At 52.7% G+C, this 16,349-nt stretch overlaps 1 protein-coding gene across 1 annotated transcript; it reads right to left on the reverse strand.

Moving 5' to 3' along the window:
* Positions 1 to 6,105: 6,105 nt before the first annotated feature.
* On the reverse strand, positions 6,106 to 11,736 carry PDX1 (pancreatic and duodenal homeobox 1). The gene is made up of 2 exons (XM_072797119.1): positions 11,236 to 11,736; positions 6,106 to 7,695 (listed from the first exon to the last, which is right to left on the reverse strand). Exons 1-2 carry the CDS (start codon positions 11,636 to 11,638, stop codon positions 7,250 to 7,252), a joined length of 849 nt encoding a protein of 282 aa, XP_072653220.1. The 5' UTR covers positions 11,639 to 11,736; the 3' UTR covers positions 6,106 to 7,249.
* Positions 11,737 to 16,349: the final 4,613 nt, after the last annotated feature.

Below are 16,349 nucleotides of genomic sequence, written 5' to 3' on the forward strand. Positions count from 1 at the left end.
GGGAGCCCCATGTGGACCTAATCCCAGGACTCCAGGATCACTCCCCGGGCTGAAGGCAGATGCTCAACCGCTGAGCCACCCAGGCTTCCCTCTCATGACTTTTATATGTGCAATTATTGCTAGAAGTAGAGTTCTGTATATTCTATAATGCAGGCAAGAATCTTGAATGCATGCTGATGATAGGTCTCCATATGTTCTATGTTTAGGGAAAGACTCCAAGCAATTCAACTTGAAGTTGAACTATAAAATATCACTTATGTTTGAGTTATCTATCTTTTCAAAAGCCATGGCATCTCATTCATAGAAAAAAATAATTTTAATGAAAAAAATAATAAAATTTTGTTATGCCCATTCTATCTCATGATATGTAGAGGCAGCATACTTTAATATGGGAACCTGGCAATGACAGATTTTCAGTAGGTGGCCCAAAAGACCCATTTCAGTCTATCATTTTCACTCTTAAAACAGTTATTGGTAGTAGAACTCTTCCTACCCAGAGTTACCTGCATGTCATCTCCCACTGTGCAAGCTTTCCACACGTAGCAATTTCCTGAAGGGTGGCAGCCAGCTAAGAGGCTATGTATCACTCCCAGTTAGTTCCTCTGCAGGGAGACCTTCTTGCTTCCTGTTGCCCTGCCTCAGTTTCCCATTATATTTATTGTCCCCACATCTAGCTTGCCGGAATGGGTTTGAGTAAAATTTGATTCAATGTCAATCCAGAATTTCCCTCTTCTGATCCTTTTACTATTATTTTTTAAAGATTTTACTTATTTATTCATGAGAGACACAGAGAGAAAGGCAGAGACACAGGCAAAGGGAGAAGCAGGCTCTGTGCAGGGAACCTGATGCGGGATGCAGGACTCATCCTTGGTCTCCAGGATCACACCCTGGGCTGAAGGCAGCACTAAACCATTGGGCCACCGGGGCTGCCCCTGATCCTTTAAACTACTTGATTTTGGGGCACCTATGTGGGTCAGTTGGTGAAACATCTGTCTTCAGCTCAGGTCATGATCCCAGGGTCCTGGGATTGAGTCCTTCATCAGGCTCTTTGCTCAGCAGAGAGCCTGCTTCTCCCTCTCCCTCTGCGGGCCACCCCTCCTGCTTGTGCGCTCTGTGTCAAATAAATAAGTAAAACTTAAAAAAAAAATAAAAATACTTGATTTTCAGGAGGGTTTCTAGATGATGCTGTTGAAGTATGAAAGACGTTAGCTGTGAAATTTTTTCTTTGAAAAAAATTCCTTATACACTCATGCCATACTTTAGCAATCAGTCAGCTTCCATCAAAGTTCCAAGCTGTGTACAGACAGCTTTTCCTGCCTTCAGACATGGTGTCAAAGCAAAGAATTCAGACTATTACCTGAATAGACAGTTTCAACAGTGGCAGTGCCATCAGACCCTTGGGATAGAGTTGTGCTGGGCAGAAAAAAACTAGTATATAGGAGGGTGTCTCTGGCCCTCAGACACACACTGATCATTGTCACCATTGAAATCCACTTAAGACACACCCTAAATATATTCATGCAAACATACATAGGCATACATAGACAGGCAAAGATAGATATACTTGAAAACACATACCACACCTACACAGACACAAAGATCTAGAAAGAAGAGAAGAGGGCAGTCCAGGTGGCTCCGTGGTTTAGCGCTACCTTCAGCCCAGGTTCTGATCCTGGAGACCTGGGATTGAGTCCCGAGTCCCGCATGGGGCTCCCTGCATGGAGCCTGCTTTTTCCCTTGCCTGTGTCTCTGCCTCTCTCTCTCTGTGTCTCTCATGAATAAATAAAATCTTTAAAAAAGAGAGAAAGAGAGAGAGAGAATGAGAATATAAGAACAGAATATAAGAACAACTTCCTTCACTTGGAAGGATAGTGCAATGCTTCAATTTCATTCAAACTTAAATGCATTAAACTGAATTTGATGAAGAGGAGATGGATAGGGTGACAGCGCTAGACCAAGGCGGTCAAAATTAATTTGGGAAACCAAAACAGCCCTGTGGCGCAAAAGGAGAAATTCAAGGAATTCTGGGTGGATTCCTATTTATTCGGGTAAGTTCACCGATAATCAATCCAATCTCTGTAACTGCAGAGACCATCAGAAGAGGGGATCCGATTTTTTAAAACTGTGAGCACTTTCAGAGCAAGCACCTGTACAACTTCCAGAAATGTCTAGCACAGAGTAAGAGCCCCCAAATGTTGCTGGATATATTCAGGCACCAGTCCCGGATTGAAAGGTCCAAGCAAGTTACAGATATCAAACCTGTTAAAAACTCTGGGCAAATCCTGAAAATCATCTCCAATCTCCCGGTGTTATTTATTTATTTATTTTTTGATAGGCCCACAGTGAGAGAGAGAGGCAGAGGCAGAGACATAGGCAGAGGGAGAAGCAGGCTCCATGCACCGGGGAGCCCGACGTGGGACTCGACCCCGAGTCTCCAGGATCACGCCCTGGGCCAAAGGCAGGCGCTAAACCGCTGCGCCACCCAGGGATCCCCTCTCCCGGTGTTATTATTGCATGCTATGAATTTAGCTTTTAAGGTGAGAATTTCTTCGAGAAACTGTTAACAAACCTACAGGAAGAACTATATCTCAGAAGAAAAGGAGTTTGTGGGGCAGCCCGGGTGGCTCAGCGGTTTAGCGCCGCCTTCGGTTCCAGGGTCTGATCCTGGAGACTCTGGATCGAGTCCCGCGTCGGGCTCCCTGCGTGGAGACTGCTTGTGTCTCTGCCTCTCTCTCTTCTCTGTGTATTCTCATGAATAAATAAATAAAAATTTAAAAAGAAAAGGAGTTTTTTGTTTTGTTTGCCAAGCACTATTTCTGGCACTGTGTGATTGCGGCACTATTCACAAGGAATCCCATAGCTCAGGCCTCTGCTTGCACAGCGGTGTGCTCTCCTGGGCTCTCCACCCCTGCTCCCACTCTCTCAGTGGCTTAGGGTGTGTGCGGTGAGGAACTCAACGGGATTTTCAGAATCCCCGGCCGGCAGGAGTAGGTGCGCGCGCGGGGAGCGCTCATCTAGGCTCGCCCCGCGCCCAGCGGCGCTCCACCAGCCTCCGGTCATAGATTCCGGGAGGCGCGGGGGATGGCCGTGCTGGACGCTCCAGCCTGGACGGTCATCGTTGGACCCGCGGGAAGGTGCGGGCGACGCTCCTGGGCCGTCTGCGCGGCGAGCAGAGCCGGGCGGTCCGTGGTCCTGGAGCGCACAAGCCCGACGAGCGCGCACTTGCTCGGAGCGCTGCGGCCAGCGTTCCCGGAGCCCTGCTCGTCTTCCCCGCCGAGGACACTTTCCCTGACAGCTTCCGAGCTAGCTCTGCACCGAGAGCTACCGGGGTCTGTTTCTCCCACGGGAGTAGCCTGCCCAGCCAGAAGAGCAGAGGGAGGCTGACGGCCCTACCGGAGAGGCAGGTACCGAGGTCAGCTCTGGAGTTCTGGGATCTGGGGCTAGATCACTTGATTGGCCCAAAGGGCCCCTTCTCAAGTCCCCGCTGGCTGTTTTGTTTTGTTTCTGGGCTCCTGGGAGGTTGCATCTTAACCGGCCTCCTCACTCTGGAGACTAGGCCCTGTGCTGTGGGATTAGGGCTCCAAGTCCCCCCACCCCTCCGGCGCAGGGTTCGCCTGCATTTGGCTGAGCGTAGCCACTCAGAGTTGGAGACTCACGCGTCGAGCCCCACGCCGGTCGCCCTATGGGCCCGACCTAGCCCCTTTGGCCATAGGAGTGGGGACAAAGTTCGCCCCGTTTCCGCCGCTCGGGCTGGAGCACTAAGGGGCTCCCCCGACCGGGGAGCTCGTCCCTCGTTCTTCTCTTCCAGGCCCATCTGGCGAGCTGGGCGGCCCTCTTCGCTTCCTCCCCGGCCTCCCTGGAAGGCCGGCCTCTACTGGCCACATCACCTCCCCTCTGCACTGCCACCACCCTAACCCCCACCGCCAGGGCTTGCAACTAGGCGGCAGGCTCGATTATCAACACTTCAAAGACATCCCATTTCATCCCGTTATGAGCCCATTTTATGGAAGAGATAACAGAGAATTAAATGATTAGTTCAAGGCTACGCGGGATTTCCCGGAATTCAAGCCGAGGGCGCGGGAACTTGAGAGCCGGAGCTCTTCTCCGTGGGACGCACCGCTCTGGCTGCGCGCCTCGGAGTCGCGGTGAGCGGCGCACTGCGCGTTCGGCGAAGTTGAGGGATCCTGCGCCCGGTCGGGCCCGGGCAGCTGGAGACGCACGTTTGGCGGGGAGTCAGCACCTGCGCCCGGGCCGCGCAAGCCCAACCCCCAGGGGCTCACACTTCTTCGCGTTGGGTTGGCGAGCCCTGCAGCCCGCGCGCGCGGGGGCCACGGCGCAGTCTGCAGTCAGGGCAGCGCGCGAGATTGGGGCCGGAGCCTCGCACAGGGAGCCGGGTTTGGCTGCAGCCCTGGAACCCTCCTTGGCCTCCGAGGGTGAGTCTCCGTGCACTTCACCAATTGGGTGGCTGAGCTGCAGCCAGTCCTCCCCACCCAGCATCAGCTTCCCTCGTGTAAAATGGGGACAGTTTCACTTACCTGGTGAAGGTTGCTGTGGGGATCAAAAGAGTTTTATGACGAAGGGAGTCATAGAACTAGGAAGCGCTAACGATCAGTGGTTATATGAACATGTCACATTAACTGCGACAGCGTGAGGATTTGTCAAAGGAGAGGGGCTGTTAGGACTGGTAGGAGACCCGGTGAACATCTGCAAGCAGCTCCCGGCTTAGTTCCCAAAGGAATGCTTTGGGTCATAAAACAACGTGGAAGGATGCCTATTTCTAGATGGTGAATTAAACACTTTCCATGAATTTTTTGGCTTAAATCTTACAACTCTATGATGTAGTATTTACTCACACTTTATGAATGGAGAAATTGAGGCACAGAGAAGTTGAGCAATTTATCAAGGTCATGGGTCAGGATTTGAGGGAGGCGGGTTTGAAGGCAGATTTGCTGGACTCCAGAACCCAGGCAAGTGTGGAGGAGCTGCAGGGCAGGGTCATTGGCTCCCCAGTGACATATCTCACTGATGAGACAGTTCCCCTTTCTGATCCTTTAAATCAGAGGGGTGTTAAGACTCAATTTCTCTCAAAAAACTAAAACAACAAAACAAAAAGGAAAACCACCAACAGAACAAAAACAAACCTCGCTGTCTCTTTGCAAAAGGAAACAATAGCAGTGACTCCAGGGAGTGAGCCTAAGGCCCCGCCAGTGTGGAAGTGCTCAGGTGGTGCCTTTCCTTGCACAGGTGAGGGAGAAGCAGGTGGCCCCAGAGACTGGAAACCCTTCTAAGTCAGGGCCTGTTTGCCCCTAATACAAGACACTGTCGGCCTTGGGCTGGAGACTCATCTAAAGCAACACCTCCTTCAGAAGAATCACTAAGAAAGCCTTTGCCCCAGACATCTGTTTTGGGAGGAAAGGGGAGACTGGGCCATCTCCTTGGCTGGCTGGAGCATTTTCCTGGCCTCAGCATGGCCAGCGTGGCACAGAATGGGCTGCTCTGCTCTGTGCCATTCAGTACTAGCCAGTGGCACTTAGAACCCCCATGCCTCTGGGATACATTGCCTGAGAAATTCATCTTCATTAGTGACTCAAGCTAAAAAAAAAAAAAAAAAAAATTTACTTATTTATTCATGAGAGACAGAGAGAGGCAGAGACACAGGCAGAGGGAGAAGCAGACTCCCTGTGGGGAGCCTAATATGGGACCTGATCCTGGACCCCAGGATCATGCCCGGAGCCGGAAGGCAGATGCTTAACCACTGAGCCACCTAGGTGTCCCTAAGTAAAATCTTAAAGAAGAAAAAAAAAGAAAGAAAGAAAGAAAGAAAGAAAGAAAGAAAGAAAGAAAGAAAGAAAGAAAGAAAAGAAAGAAAGAAAGAGAAAAGAAAGAAAGAAACCAAAAATCTACTCCCTCATATACTGCCCCAGCCTCAAACCCAAATGTGGTATTTCATAATTGCCCCTTCTTCCCTGGCTAGTACCAAAAAAAAAAAAAAAAAAAAAGGAAACAACAACTACAACAACAAATTCTGCTCTAATGTTTTCAATAAAAGGGAATCATTGCATGGCAAGAAAGCCTGATACTAAGCAAGGAAAATGCATTTGCATCTCTTTTCCGTGTTATCCATATTTATCGTTTCCACAAACACCACCTGAACACAAGGCCCGGACCCTGAAACAAGCAACTGACTTGGAAACTACGGACCTGTTTGTAAAGAACGGTTAGGTAATTTTAAAACTTTAAATAAAAATAACCAGCCTTCAAACTCCCCAACTACATATGTTTTCATCATTTCCAAAGATGTAGAAATCACACTGTCTCTGAATAGTTTCCAAGTAGTTCAGGCCATGCTACTGGCCTTTCATACAGCCGCCTCTCCTGCCCTGAGACTAGGAACTAAATGCACATCCTAAATAGAAAGTTCCAAATAGCTTCAGTTCAGTGATGGTTTAGGGCCATCTTTCTCCCCCAAACCCCGTACTCTAGACCTCCTTCCAATTGCCCTCCCTCCAAGCGTCAGGCAAAGTGAATGTACAGGGCCTCTGGCACTGCCCGTATATCCCAGACCTGCTGCCACCCCCCCCCACACACCCCTGCAAGACGTTTTCTTTTTTGGAGGAAAGAGATGCAGTTTGGAGGATGTGAGCTGGTGAAATACGTGGTGATACATAAAGGATTTTAAAAAGAAAGATGAAGACACGGGGAGGAGCAAGAGGAGGAGGAATCATTCTATTCCACAGGCATCAATTTCACTAGGTCTTTGAAACCTTAGATATTTCCTTTCAATTATTTCTAAGCTTTAAGGTGGAAGCCGGAGTAAAAATGGCTCTGTTTCGGGACAGATGAAGGTGCTCCGTCCAGCTTGCCTGCAAAATGTGTTGGAGGGCATTCCGACTTGTAGTTCCTGTTGTCTTTTGAAGAGCTGGCTTCTCTAAAGAGGTCCATGGTTCTGGAGTGCTAGGACCTGCACAGCAGCAGATGTCACCAATCCAACAATATCACCGGAAGAGGCCCCAGATATAACAGAAAGCCTCTCCTCTTCTTCCAGAAGGTCTCCCAGTGTCTCTCTAAGGCGTCCCAGTTAGCACAGGGGCCTGAGAACTCAAGTTCTCCCCTTCCATCTGGGGTGTCCTCTGCAGTTCCCAACCCCTTGAAGGGCCAGAGCTGGTTGTCTACACCCGGGGTCCTACGCCTGCTCCCCCCTTCTTTACCAGTGGTTGAAACCGCCTGGCAAGGAGGAGCCCCCCATCTCTCACCGGGGCTCCTGCGGTCGCACGGGCGCCACACTGGACGGCTGCGGCGAGGCACTCAGGCCCGGCGGCAGACGTCCTTCCCGGGCAGCGGCGGGAACAGCAGGCGGCACAGCACCCCCCGGGGGCAGCGCCGGCGGCAGTGCCAGCAGCTCCTCCCCCGAGCTCACCGCACAGTCCTGCTCTGGTTCCGCGTCCGCGACGCCCCCGGGCGCTGTACCGCAGCTGCGCTTCTTGTCCTCCTCCTTTTTCCATTTCATGCGGCGGTTCTGAAACCAGATCTTGATGTGCCTCTCGGTCAAGTTCAGCATGACGGCCAGCTCCACCCTGCGTGGCCTCGAGATGTATTTGTTGAACAGGAACTCCTTCTCCAGCTCCAGCAGCTGGGCGCGAGTGTAGGCAGTGCGAGTCCGTTTGTTTTCTTCTGGCTCTGCAACGTAGGCGCCGCCTGCGAGTGACAGGGCATGTGAGTGTGGTCCCTGGCCCCCCGACTCCTCCTGCCCCACCCCTGAAGGCCAGCACTTCAGCCCCAGGCCTGGGAGACCTGGTCCTGCCACTCCTGCCACTCAGTCCCAGCCTCCTACCCCATAGCTCAGTCTGGGCTCATGCAGCCCTTTTCCAGCAAATGTCACCTTTTATTATTTTTTTTTTGGGGGGGGGGTGTCAAAGCTGTGCCTGCTCTCAGGCTCATGCTCTCTGAGCATGTGGGGGCAGGTGGGCTCTATCAAGCACTGATCCTTCAGTGGGTTCACTAGGCCAATGTTTGGGTTGAAGGTGATTAAAATGCACACACAATAGATATTTAAGCTTACTCCATTCTACAAAGGCAATAAATGCTTTTAATATAAGACTTCTAAAAAACCACAGCTTTCTGACGATGACCCACAGTAAGAACACATTTCATATCACTACCCAGTTCACACACCAACATAGAATTGGCACAAAAATTTTTCAAGACATAAAACCAACCTTTATCACATATGATACTAATTTTTCCTATTGTTTACTATTTCATTTTTTAAAAAAAGGCCTCAGGCCAGTTAATTGATTTCACAATCAACTTATAAATATAACCCTCATGGTGAAAAACCTTGAGCCAAAAACACCCCCGAGCTTATGACATATAGTGTTATATCCAACCATGTGTTATCTCTCTATACAGTTATATTGTAATCATCCCCAACTCACGAGCTGAGCTGGTAAGTTCTCTATCGTTGTTTTAATCTCTACCGGATCCCTGTTCTGGAGAAGGGAAACTATATGGGGCACCAAGGAAGTCCCCATCAGCCCTGGCCTGAGTCCTGGGCTCCAAATGCAGAAAAGGTGAGCGAGGAGCCTCCAGGGGTCGGATTCCCACTGGGAACGGAGAGCCCTATGCAGGACGTGGGAGTGGTGGAGTCAAAGGCTCAGGCATTCCAGCTCCAAGCCCGGGTCGCAAGGAAGCGGCCGCTGGCCCAGGCAATTACCTCTGCACACCTGCTGTTTGCCACTGTGCTCCGGGGCTCTTTAGCTTTTCCTTTTTCTGTGAGGTACCGACTGCACCTGAGCGGTAGTCTCTGGCCCACTTAACTTCCACCAACACTCTAGGACGACCCCTAAATCTGCTCGTCTTAGGACGGAGTCTGGGGTATTTCTCCTGTGACTGTTAGGAAGCTTTAGGGAATTGAAAAGCTAGTATGGGGTGTGTTTGGGAGGAGGGTTCCCCTCAGGCCAAAAGGAGGCACCCAGAACCCAAGGCAGAGGCTTGGATCAGTCAGCAGAGGAGTACTGCTCCTTGGGGAGCATCTCCAGAGTCTTACACTTCCAAGCTTTCCTTGGCATGGGAGAGAAGCAAGCAAGCCTTAAGGGGAAGTTTAAAAAGCCCCCGCCCGCCACATTCTTAAATTCAAATCAGTCTCTCCGGGCTCTGGCCCTGTTCCCCCACGGCTTCACGGAGGTGCTGTCAGCCACCCGGCAGGATCCACTACCCCAGGACACAAATGCTCAGGACAAGTTGGCAGAGAGGATGGAGGCTGCTGGTGGTGTTATTGAGAAGATGTCAATAGTCCCCAGGTCTGTGCCCTTTCCTAAGGCGCAGGGTGAGGCGGTTTAGGGATAAGCCCTCCAGTGAGGCTAATGCAGTTCATTTCCTAGGTTGACATTTTCAAAAGTTCCTACAGCATTGTTGTTAGTATTCATGTCTATAGTACAAAAGAAAGACCATCGGTCACTTTACTCTCCCTTGGGGGTTTGAAACCCCACTAGGAGTGGGCAGGTGAGTTCACAGATCCTTGAAGCTCTGCTCTTTCAAGAGTTTTCCGGGAGGACCTCCAGGCCGCAGGAGTACCTTACAGAAAAGCAGGCTGGCCCTTGGCTGAGCTTGTAGCGGGTCAGAGGGCTCTGGCAAAGGCTTCTCCGCGGGACTCTCCAACCTGAGGGGGTTACGGTTTCGAGGTTCCCCCATCCCAGGGCAAGGTCGCCAATTTTCCATCGGGTTTTACTGTCTGGCTCCTTAGGTCTGCCCTAGCCCGAGCTCCCGAGCTCCACGAGTGTAGGAGTCATACCCTGGTGGAGAGGTCACCTGGCTTCAGAACGTTTCATCTAGGGCCTCTTTGGGAGGTCCGGGAAGGCCGGAAACGCGCGTCCCCAACCCCCAGCCTGGGTGGAGGGACGTGGTCCTCCCGCCTCCCAGGAATCCCGCATTTCCCAAGGCTCCCAGCCCCTGGCGGCGGCGGCGGCGGCGGCGGCCGCGGGCTGCGTCAGTGCGAGAGGCTCCCGGCCGCGTGTGGCGCCCCCTCGCCCCGGGCTGCGCCGTAGGTGGGGAAGACAGCCGCTGAGTTTGGCCCTGTCCTGCCTCCGGACCCGCCTGGTCCTCACGCTCGGCCTTCAAGAGAAAGGGAACCAGGGAGAGGCGAGCCCCGGGGCCCCTGGGCGAGCCCGGACCCCACAAAGCTCGCTGGGCTGCGCCGGGGGCGCACGGGGCGCCGAGGACTCTTGGGGTCGGGGCCGCCAGCCTTACCCCCGATTCCTGGAAGGAAAGGAAAAGTCAGCTACGCGCCATGCAGGTGTGACCACAGGTGACTGCGGCACGGAAGCGATAACATTGTGTAGCGGCCAGGAGCGGCGGCCGCTCGCCGGGGAGGGGGCCCGGAGGCTGCTCCGCGTCTCCGCCTTCGGGCTCCCGGGACGGCCTTCGGGGACGCGCCGGCGCCCAGGGCCGCGGGACCCGGTGCTCACGCCTCCCAGAAAGGGCCACGCGGGGAGGGCGTCTCCCTCCTCAAACTTACTTGCTGGGGAGCAGCGGGAGGAGACCCCTTCGAACGTTTGTTTGTTCAGAAGTGAACTAGCATCGCAGACGCCTCTCGAAGCTGCCTGCGTCCCAGGCTGAGCAGCCAGGCCTCGGTCCTGCCGTGAGTACCCCTCGCACCCCGCACCCCAACTCCGGCCCACCGAGCGCCTTCGCAGACTTCGGTGCAGTCTGTCTTCCCTGCTTTTCCGCGAGCCCCGAGTGCCCCCCGCCCCGAGCGCGCCTGTACTCCTCTAAGGAAGCCTCCCGGATGGGCTCAGGGCCAGGGCGGCCCGGGACTCCAGAGGCAGCTTCGTCCCGGGGCGGGAGCCTCCCACAGCCCTGCTCGGCTTCCCTGACGCTCACTCGGTGCAGTCCTGCCGGGCGGATCCCCGAGTGGAGGGGTGCGGAGGGTCCGAAGCCTGGAGCTCGGCCAGGCCTTAGCTCTCTGGGGGTGCGCAGGCTGCTGGAGTTCGGTGTACGGGGAAGGAAGGGTTTAAGCTCCCAGAAGGAGAGCTGAGCGGAAAAGACGCTCCAAAAGGGACCGCAAAGGTGGTTCTGTGTAGGATGGCCTAGGTTGGCTTCCCATGCAGTTTAGTCCGACCTTGGGTTGTCCCTGGCGATGGGAACGCCAACCAGCAGAGGGTCCTGGGGAGCACTTGGAGGTGGGGGCAGCCGGGGCCAGGGCCGGCGAGGACGAGGGGGGCGGGGAGCCAGGCTTACCTGCCCACTGGCCTTTCCAGGCGTGAGCCTTGGTAGACTTCATCCACGGGAAAGGCAGCTGGACGCGGCTGGGCTCCTCCAGGGCTGCTGGCTCGGCTCCCTCCGGGAAGGGCCCGGCCGGCGGGTGGGGGAGCGCGAGCTGAGCTGGGAGGTGGTGGTGGAGGTGCGCCACCGCGGAGTCGTCGGCCAGGGGAGGCACCTCGTACGGGGAGATGTCCGGGGGGCTGCCCTGCTCCAGAGCTCCCAGCGTCCCCGGGAACGGGGGCGGCGGCGGCGGGGGCTGGCGGCCCATGTACAGGCACGCAGGGGGACTGGCGCTGAACTCGGGAGCCGGGCCCCGCTGGAAGGCGCACGGGTCCTTGTAGAGCTGCGTCGCTGCGTAGAACTGCTCCTCGCTGTTCATGGTTGCGGCCGGGTCTTGGAGGCCAGGAGTAGGGAGCTGGAGCCGGGGAGCTGGAGCCGTGCAGCGCTCCCACTCCCAGCGCCACCCCTGCTCGCTTTGACAGCTCCGCTCTGCTGGCGGAGGGAACCCGCCACCGGCAGGGACTGGCCGGCCGGCCGCCGCGCCATAGGCTCCGCGGTGCCCCACGTGGCTCAGCCTGGGGCCATTATTGGCCTGGCCTCCTGCCTTAAGAAGCAAGGCCTAGGTACCGAAGAGCACCTGCATTTCTTTCAATTTTCTCTCTGCTTAGTTTACCGCACACACCTGTGTGCGCAGCTGGCAGTGCTGTGTGAAGTGGAGCACTCATGAAAATATTAAATTTACATTCAATTTTAGAAATAGATTTTCGTCACACTTTGTGTGATCTCTTTTCCTTGTTTGACAAACAACATAATGTACATAATACATTAGTTTACTAATATACATAAACATTATTAATATAATTTATGAACATGCTTATGCCAAGGTTGTGTATTTAGACTTTGTTTTTTTTTTTTTACCTGTTAGGGAATACAGTAAAAAAAAATTACAGATTTTATAGGTTAGAAGCAGTTGGTCCTATTTTATTCATGAAATTTGTACATAACCACAATGATGTCAGTGAGCTAACACATAAAGATCCAGCATTTGTTGTATGTTTTTTTTTAAATCTGTGGCTGTGCTCTGGGGACTTCTGTAGGGTAAACTGCAACTTCAGAAAAAAAAAAAAGAATCGTTCACACTAGCTTTTTATTTTTTTTTAAATCGAACGGCATTATTAATTTTGATTTTGGGGAAATTGGGGTTCATTTGACAAACTCAGTGCAGTTTCCAAATGTGGCGGGGGTGGGGGGAGAAGTAGCGTCACCTTTGTGGCTGGGAGAAGGGGACAGGGTTGGCATGAGGTTTCCAGATCTGTAATGGCTTTCCACGGATCCTGACACCCAGCCGGAGTCGGTCAGCTGGAGAACGCATACTCTTGCGTTGGATTGAAATAAGGCGGGTCCTAGAGTGGAGGAAAATGTTTAGAAAAGAATGTAAAGCGCTGCGTTTTTATAACGTCAGTCTGTGGCTTCCACTGCTTCGGTAACTTTGGGTATCTGGGGTCTTCCTTAAATAGAGGATTTTTCCAACCGGGTGATGAGGAAGGACTGTCCCCGGGTCGCGGTGGCACTCAAGCCCTGGCCTGGGCATGACCAACGCAGCCGACCCGTTTGCCCGGGGCGTTCTGGGTGGCCTTGGACCAGGTCCTGCCAAAAGGACCACATTCCTCCAACCAACATGGAGGGTTTTAGAAAAACTGGACACATTTGCCGAAAAGCCTTGGCTAGAGGAAACGTGAACCACAAGGCATCACTAAGGGGAAATCATTGCAATCTGACTTTCCTAGACCACAAAGTACATCCAGTCCTCCACGAGGAAGATTTTAGTATATTTTCTCCTTGTGGGAAAATCTGGATTTTACATGCATACGGTTCGAGTGCGCTACTGTTTTTCCTTAAAAAGCAAAAGCCAGTTGGGAATTTGGACTTCTCTGCAGATTTCTTGCCTTGTGCGTTGCTGGCGCCGGCTCAGCACTTGCGTTTAGAAGAGTGCTGGGCACCCAGTGGTCCGCGCGTGGGTGGGGACACGCGCAGCTCCCCGCCCTCCCGGTGCGGGTGCTCCCGGCTGGGGGAAGCCGGTTAGGTGGAGGGAGTTCTGGCGATTTCTTCAGGGAAAGGGGCCACCTGCGGTCCCAGGGGCCCGGGAGGAAAAGGCGGTGGGACCCGCGCACCTAATCTCTGCGCGTCCGCGTCAATGGCTCCATTGTTGGCGGCCGCCGCGGAGGACCAGACGCTATCACCCGGCCGCGAGTGACCGCATCGATCAGCCCGCAGGGCCGGAGGGGGTTGCCCGGCCGCGGCGTGTTGACCCTCCGAGATAATCTGCTAGGTCGCCGGGGGTTGACTTGGCGACGCGGTTATGAGCGGGCGGCGAGCTCCGCTTGGGACAAAGATCGGCCGCCTTCCTCCCCCCAATTCTTCCCTGCTCGCCCTCCCCCCTCGGCAACTCCGACTCAGTCCGCAGACGCCCCCCCTCCGCCCCCTCCCCCGCTCCCCGCCTCGCCCGCCCCCCCCCCCGACCCAGAGTGTTTATTTTGCACTTCTCGTCTAATTGCACATTTCTGCAAATTGGTCTCCATTTCGATGCTTCATTTGCTCGCATTTAATATTTTTGCTCGGCCCTGCAGAAAGAAAAGGGGCGCTCAGCAGAAAGCAAATCCGCCCATCGCGCTGCTGGCAAATAACCGGGAACCTGGGGCTGAACAAAAAAAGTGGGGGAGGGCGCGAGGGTGCTGAAGGTGCTCACGAGAGGCGCGTCCGCACTTTCACAATTAGCAGTTTCGGCTGCTCCTCGCCTAAACAAGTGAGCCAGGAAACAGAAGTCAAAGGGCCACTTACGATGGTGGGACAGTTAACAGGGTTTTGGGACTGGCTGATCATAACGTACACCGTAGAGAAAGCGCGCCCCGCGCAGCCTTCCACCGAGCCGAGCGCGCGTTCTGCTGCTTCTGTGGATATAGCTCCTGGTATCATAAAAGCGCCAAGTCCATTACAGGTGAAATGCGTTTCCGCTCTGAGTCCCCGCTGACGCCTGCGCCCCTCTCGCCTCCCACAGGCCCCGGAGCGATACCGAGCCATTAGGCGAGCGCCTTCCCGAGCCATTTAACAGCAGCTCTTATGGATAAATAAACAAAAAAGGCTGTAAACCAATTATAGTGTGGACAGTGAAAAAGTCGTTTATTAGCAGGACGTCCTGATAGCCTTCGCAGATACTGGAGGTCCTCGCTTGCCCTCTTCCCCTTTCCCTTCTGGAGACAGTTTGCGCCCTGGAGAACGCAGGTTACCTTGCTCTTGGTCAGTAGCTGAGTCTTCCAAGCATGCCAAGGGCTGAATTTGACTTGGTGATAAGAATTTCTAAGCCACTGTATTCCATTACTAAGGGGGGGGGGGATAATAGATGAATCTCAAAGATGTGTTTATGATGAATCTGTGTGGAATTTAATTTATTAAAGCATATTTGTTTTTATAATTAACTTGCTGTTAAAAATAAAAATTAAACTCTATCCTGAGTGGAAACGCTAAAGCAAACAATATGATGTATGCAACGAGAAAACTCCTTCCGTAATTTACTTTGAATTTTTGTGCATGGGTCTTTCCTTCAGTGGACGCTTATGCTGGCTTTTATTCCCTCAGGGGAGAATCCTTCTTCCCTCCTTATACTCCAGGATTTCCTCAGAGTCTGGTACCTAGGTCTGAGAGGGCCAAGGATAACTTGTTCAGAAAAAAACTTCAGACTTTGAATCAAAGGCTTGCCACACATTCATGGGGCCAAGCCAGCAAAAGTGGAGAATTGAAATTATTTTCCAGAAAATTCAGCACCATCCCTCATTATGTAGATAGATGCAGCCTGAAAATGTAAGTCAATCGGGCAGTTGTCGTTGTCGGGTCCTCTACATCGCTGGCTCTCGTTAGCATAAGAGAGGAGAAGGGGCAGTGTGGCCGACTCTGTGCACCCCAGGACTGTGTGCTGCTCAGCTCGGTTGCCCACACTGCTTCGTGCTTTCTCCCAGGACTGGGACTGGCGGACACCAGCCCTTTCGTCCAGTTTCTGTTTAATCTTTCTGAGGCTTTCAGTTTACTTTGCAGCTGAAAGGAAAAGTGTGAAAGGAAGCTGGCATTCCAAAGCATCTATGGCCCCCTGCTTACACTTCCCCTCAGCCCCAACCACCCCCCCCCCTTGCCCTGCCCTGCCCTTGCAGTTCCCACCCCCTTGGCTTGCTCTCCTCCAGATACCCATTTCTGCCCCATCATCCAAATGTGTAGTCTCTCAAAACTCCAGCTCTTGCCATTACTTTCTCTTCTTCATCCTGGATAACCAGATCCCTGCTTCCATTGAAATTCTCCTTTTTTGCCCGCCACCCCACCTCCGATCACTGTTTCCTGTGACTAATCCTTTGTTCTCCTCGGAACATTTCCTTACCTCCAGGAGCCCAAAGGAGGCTTGATCCACCTTTCCTGGCCATTCCAGCCGCCTTCCTGAACCACCCCTCATTTCACATGGTGTATTAGTTGGCAGACCAAATATTTTCAATAATACTTATTGATTAAACAGAGATATAGCCCTTGATATGCACGTGTCTGCAAGCTCTGAGGGATAGAAACTCGGTAGAAGAAATATGTCCTGGCTTTGGTATACCATAGGAAACTCTTAGGAGCTGCACATACCCATCTTCTAAATCTGCCCCTGCCTCACAGAAGCTGTGTGTCCTTTGCAAAGTTATATAACTCCACTAAGCCTCTCGGTCCTTATTTGTGAAATGGAAACAATAGTACTGCTCCATAAGGAATACCCATTGTAGATAGTGACAGTAAACACAGGGAGCCAGGGACTGTTTCAAGTATTTTACATTTGTTAATCTTCAGTAAAATCTTGTGAGGTAGATACTATTATTCTTATTTTGCTGTGCAGGACACTGAGACATAACGATGTTAAATAACTTGCCCAGAATCACACAGCCTAGATCCACGCTGAGGAGGTCTGGCTTTAGATGTGACCCTATACTATCTTGCTATGTAGTAGACGATGAGATTTTCAAAAATTATTTTTGTGGGAATTCAATTAGACAAAATGTCTAATGTTCCTGGCTCTT

This window comes from Canis lupus, chromosome 24, assembly GCF_048164855.1.
Source record: "Canis lupus baileyi chromosome 24, mCanLup2.hap1, whole genome shotgun sequence".
NCBI classification, from domain to species: Eukaryota; Metazoa; Chordata; class Mammalia; order Carnivora; family Canidae; genus Canis; species Canis lupus.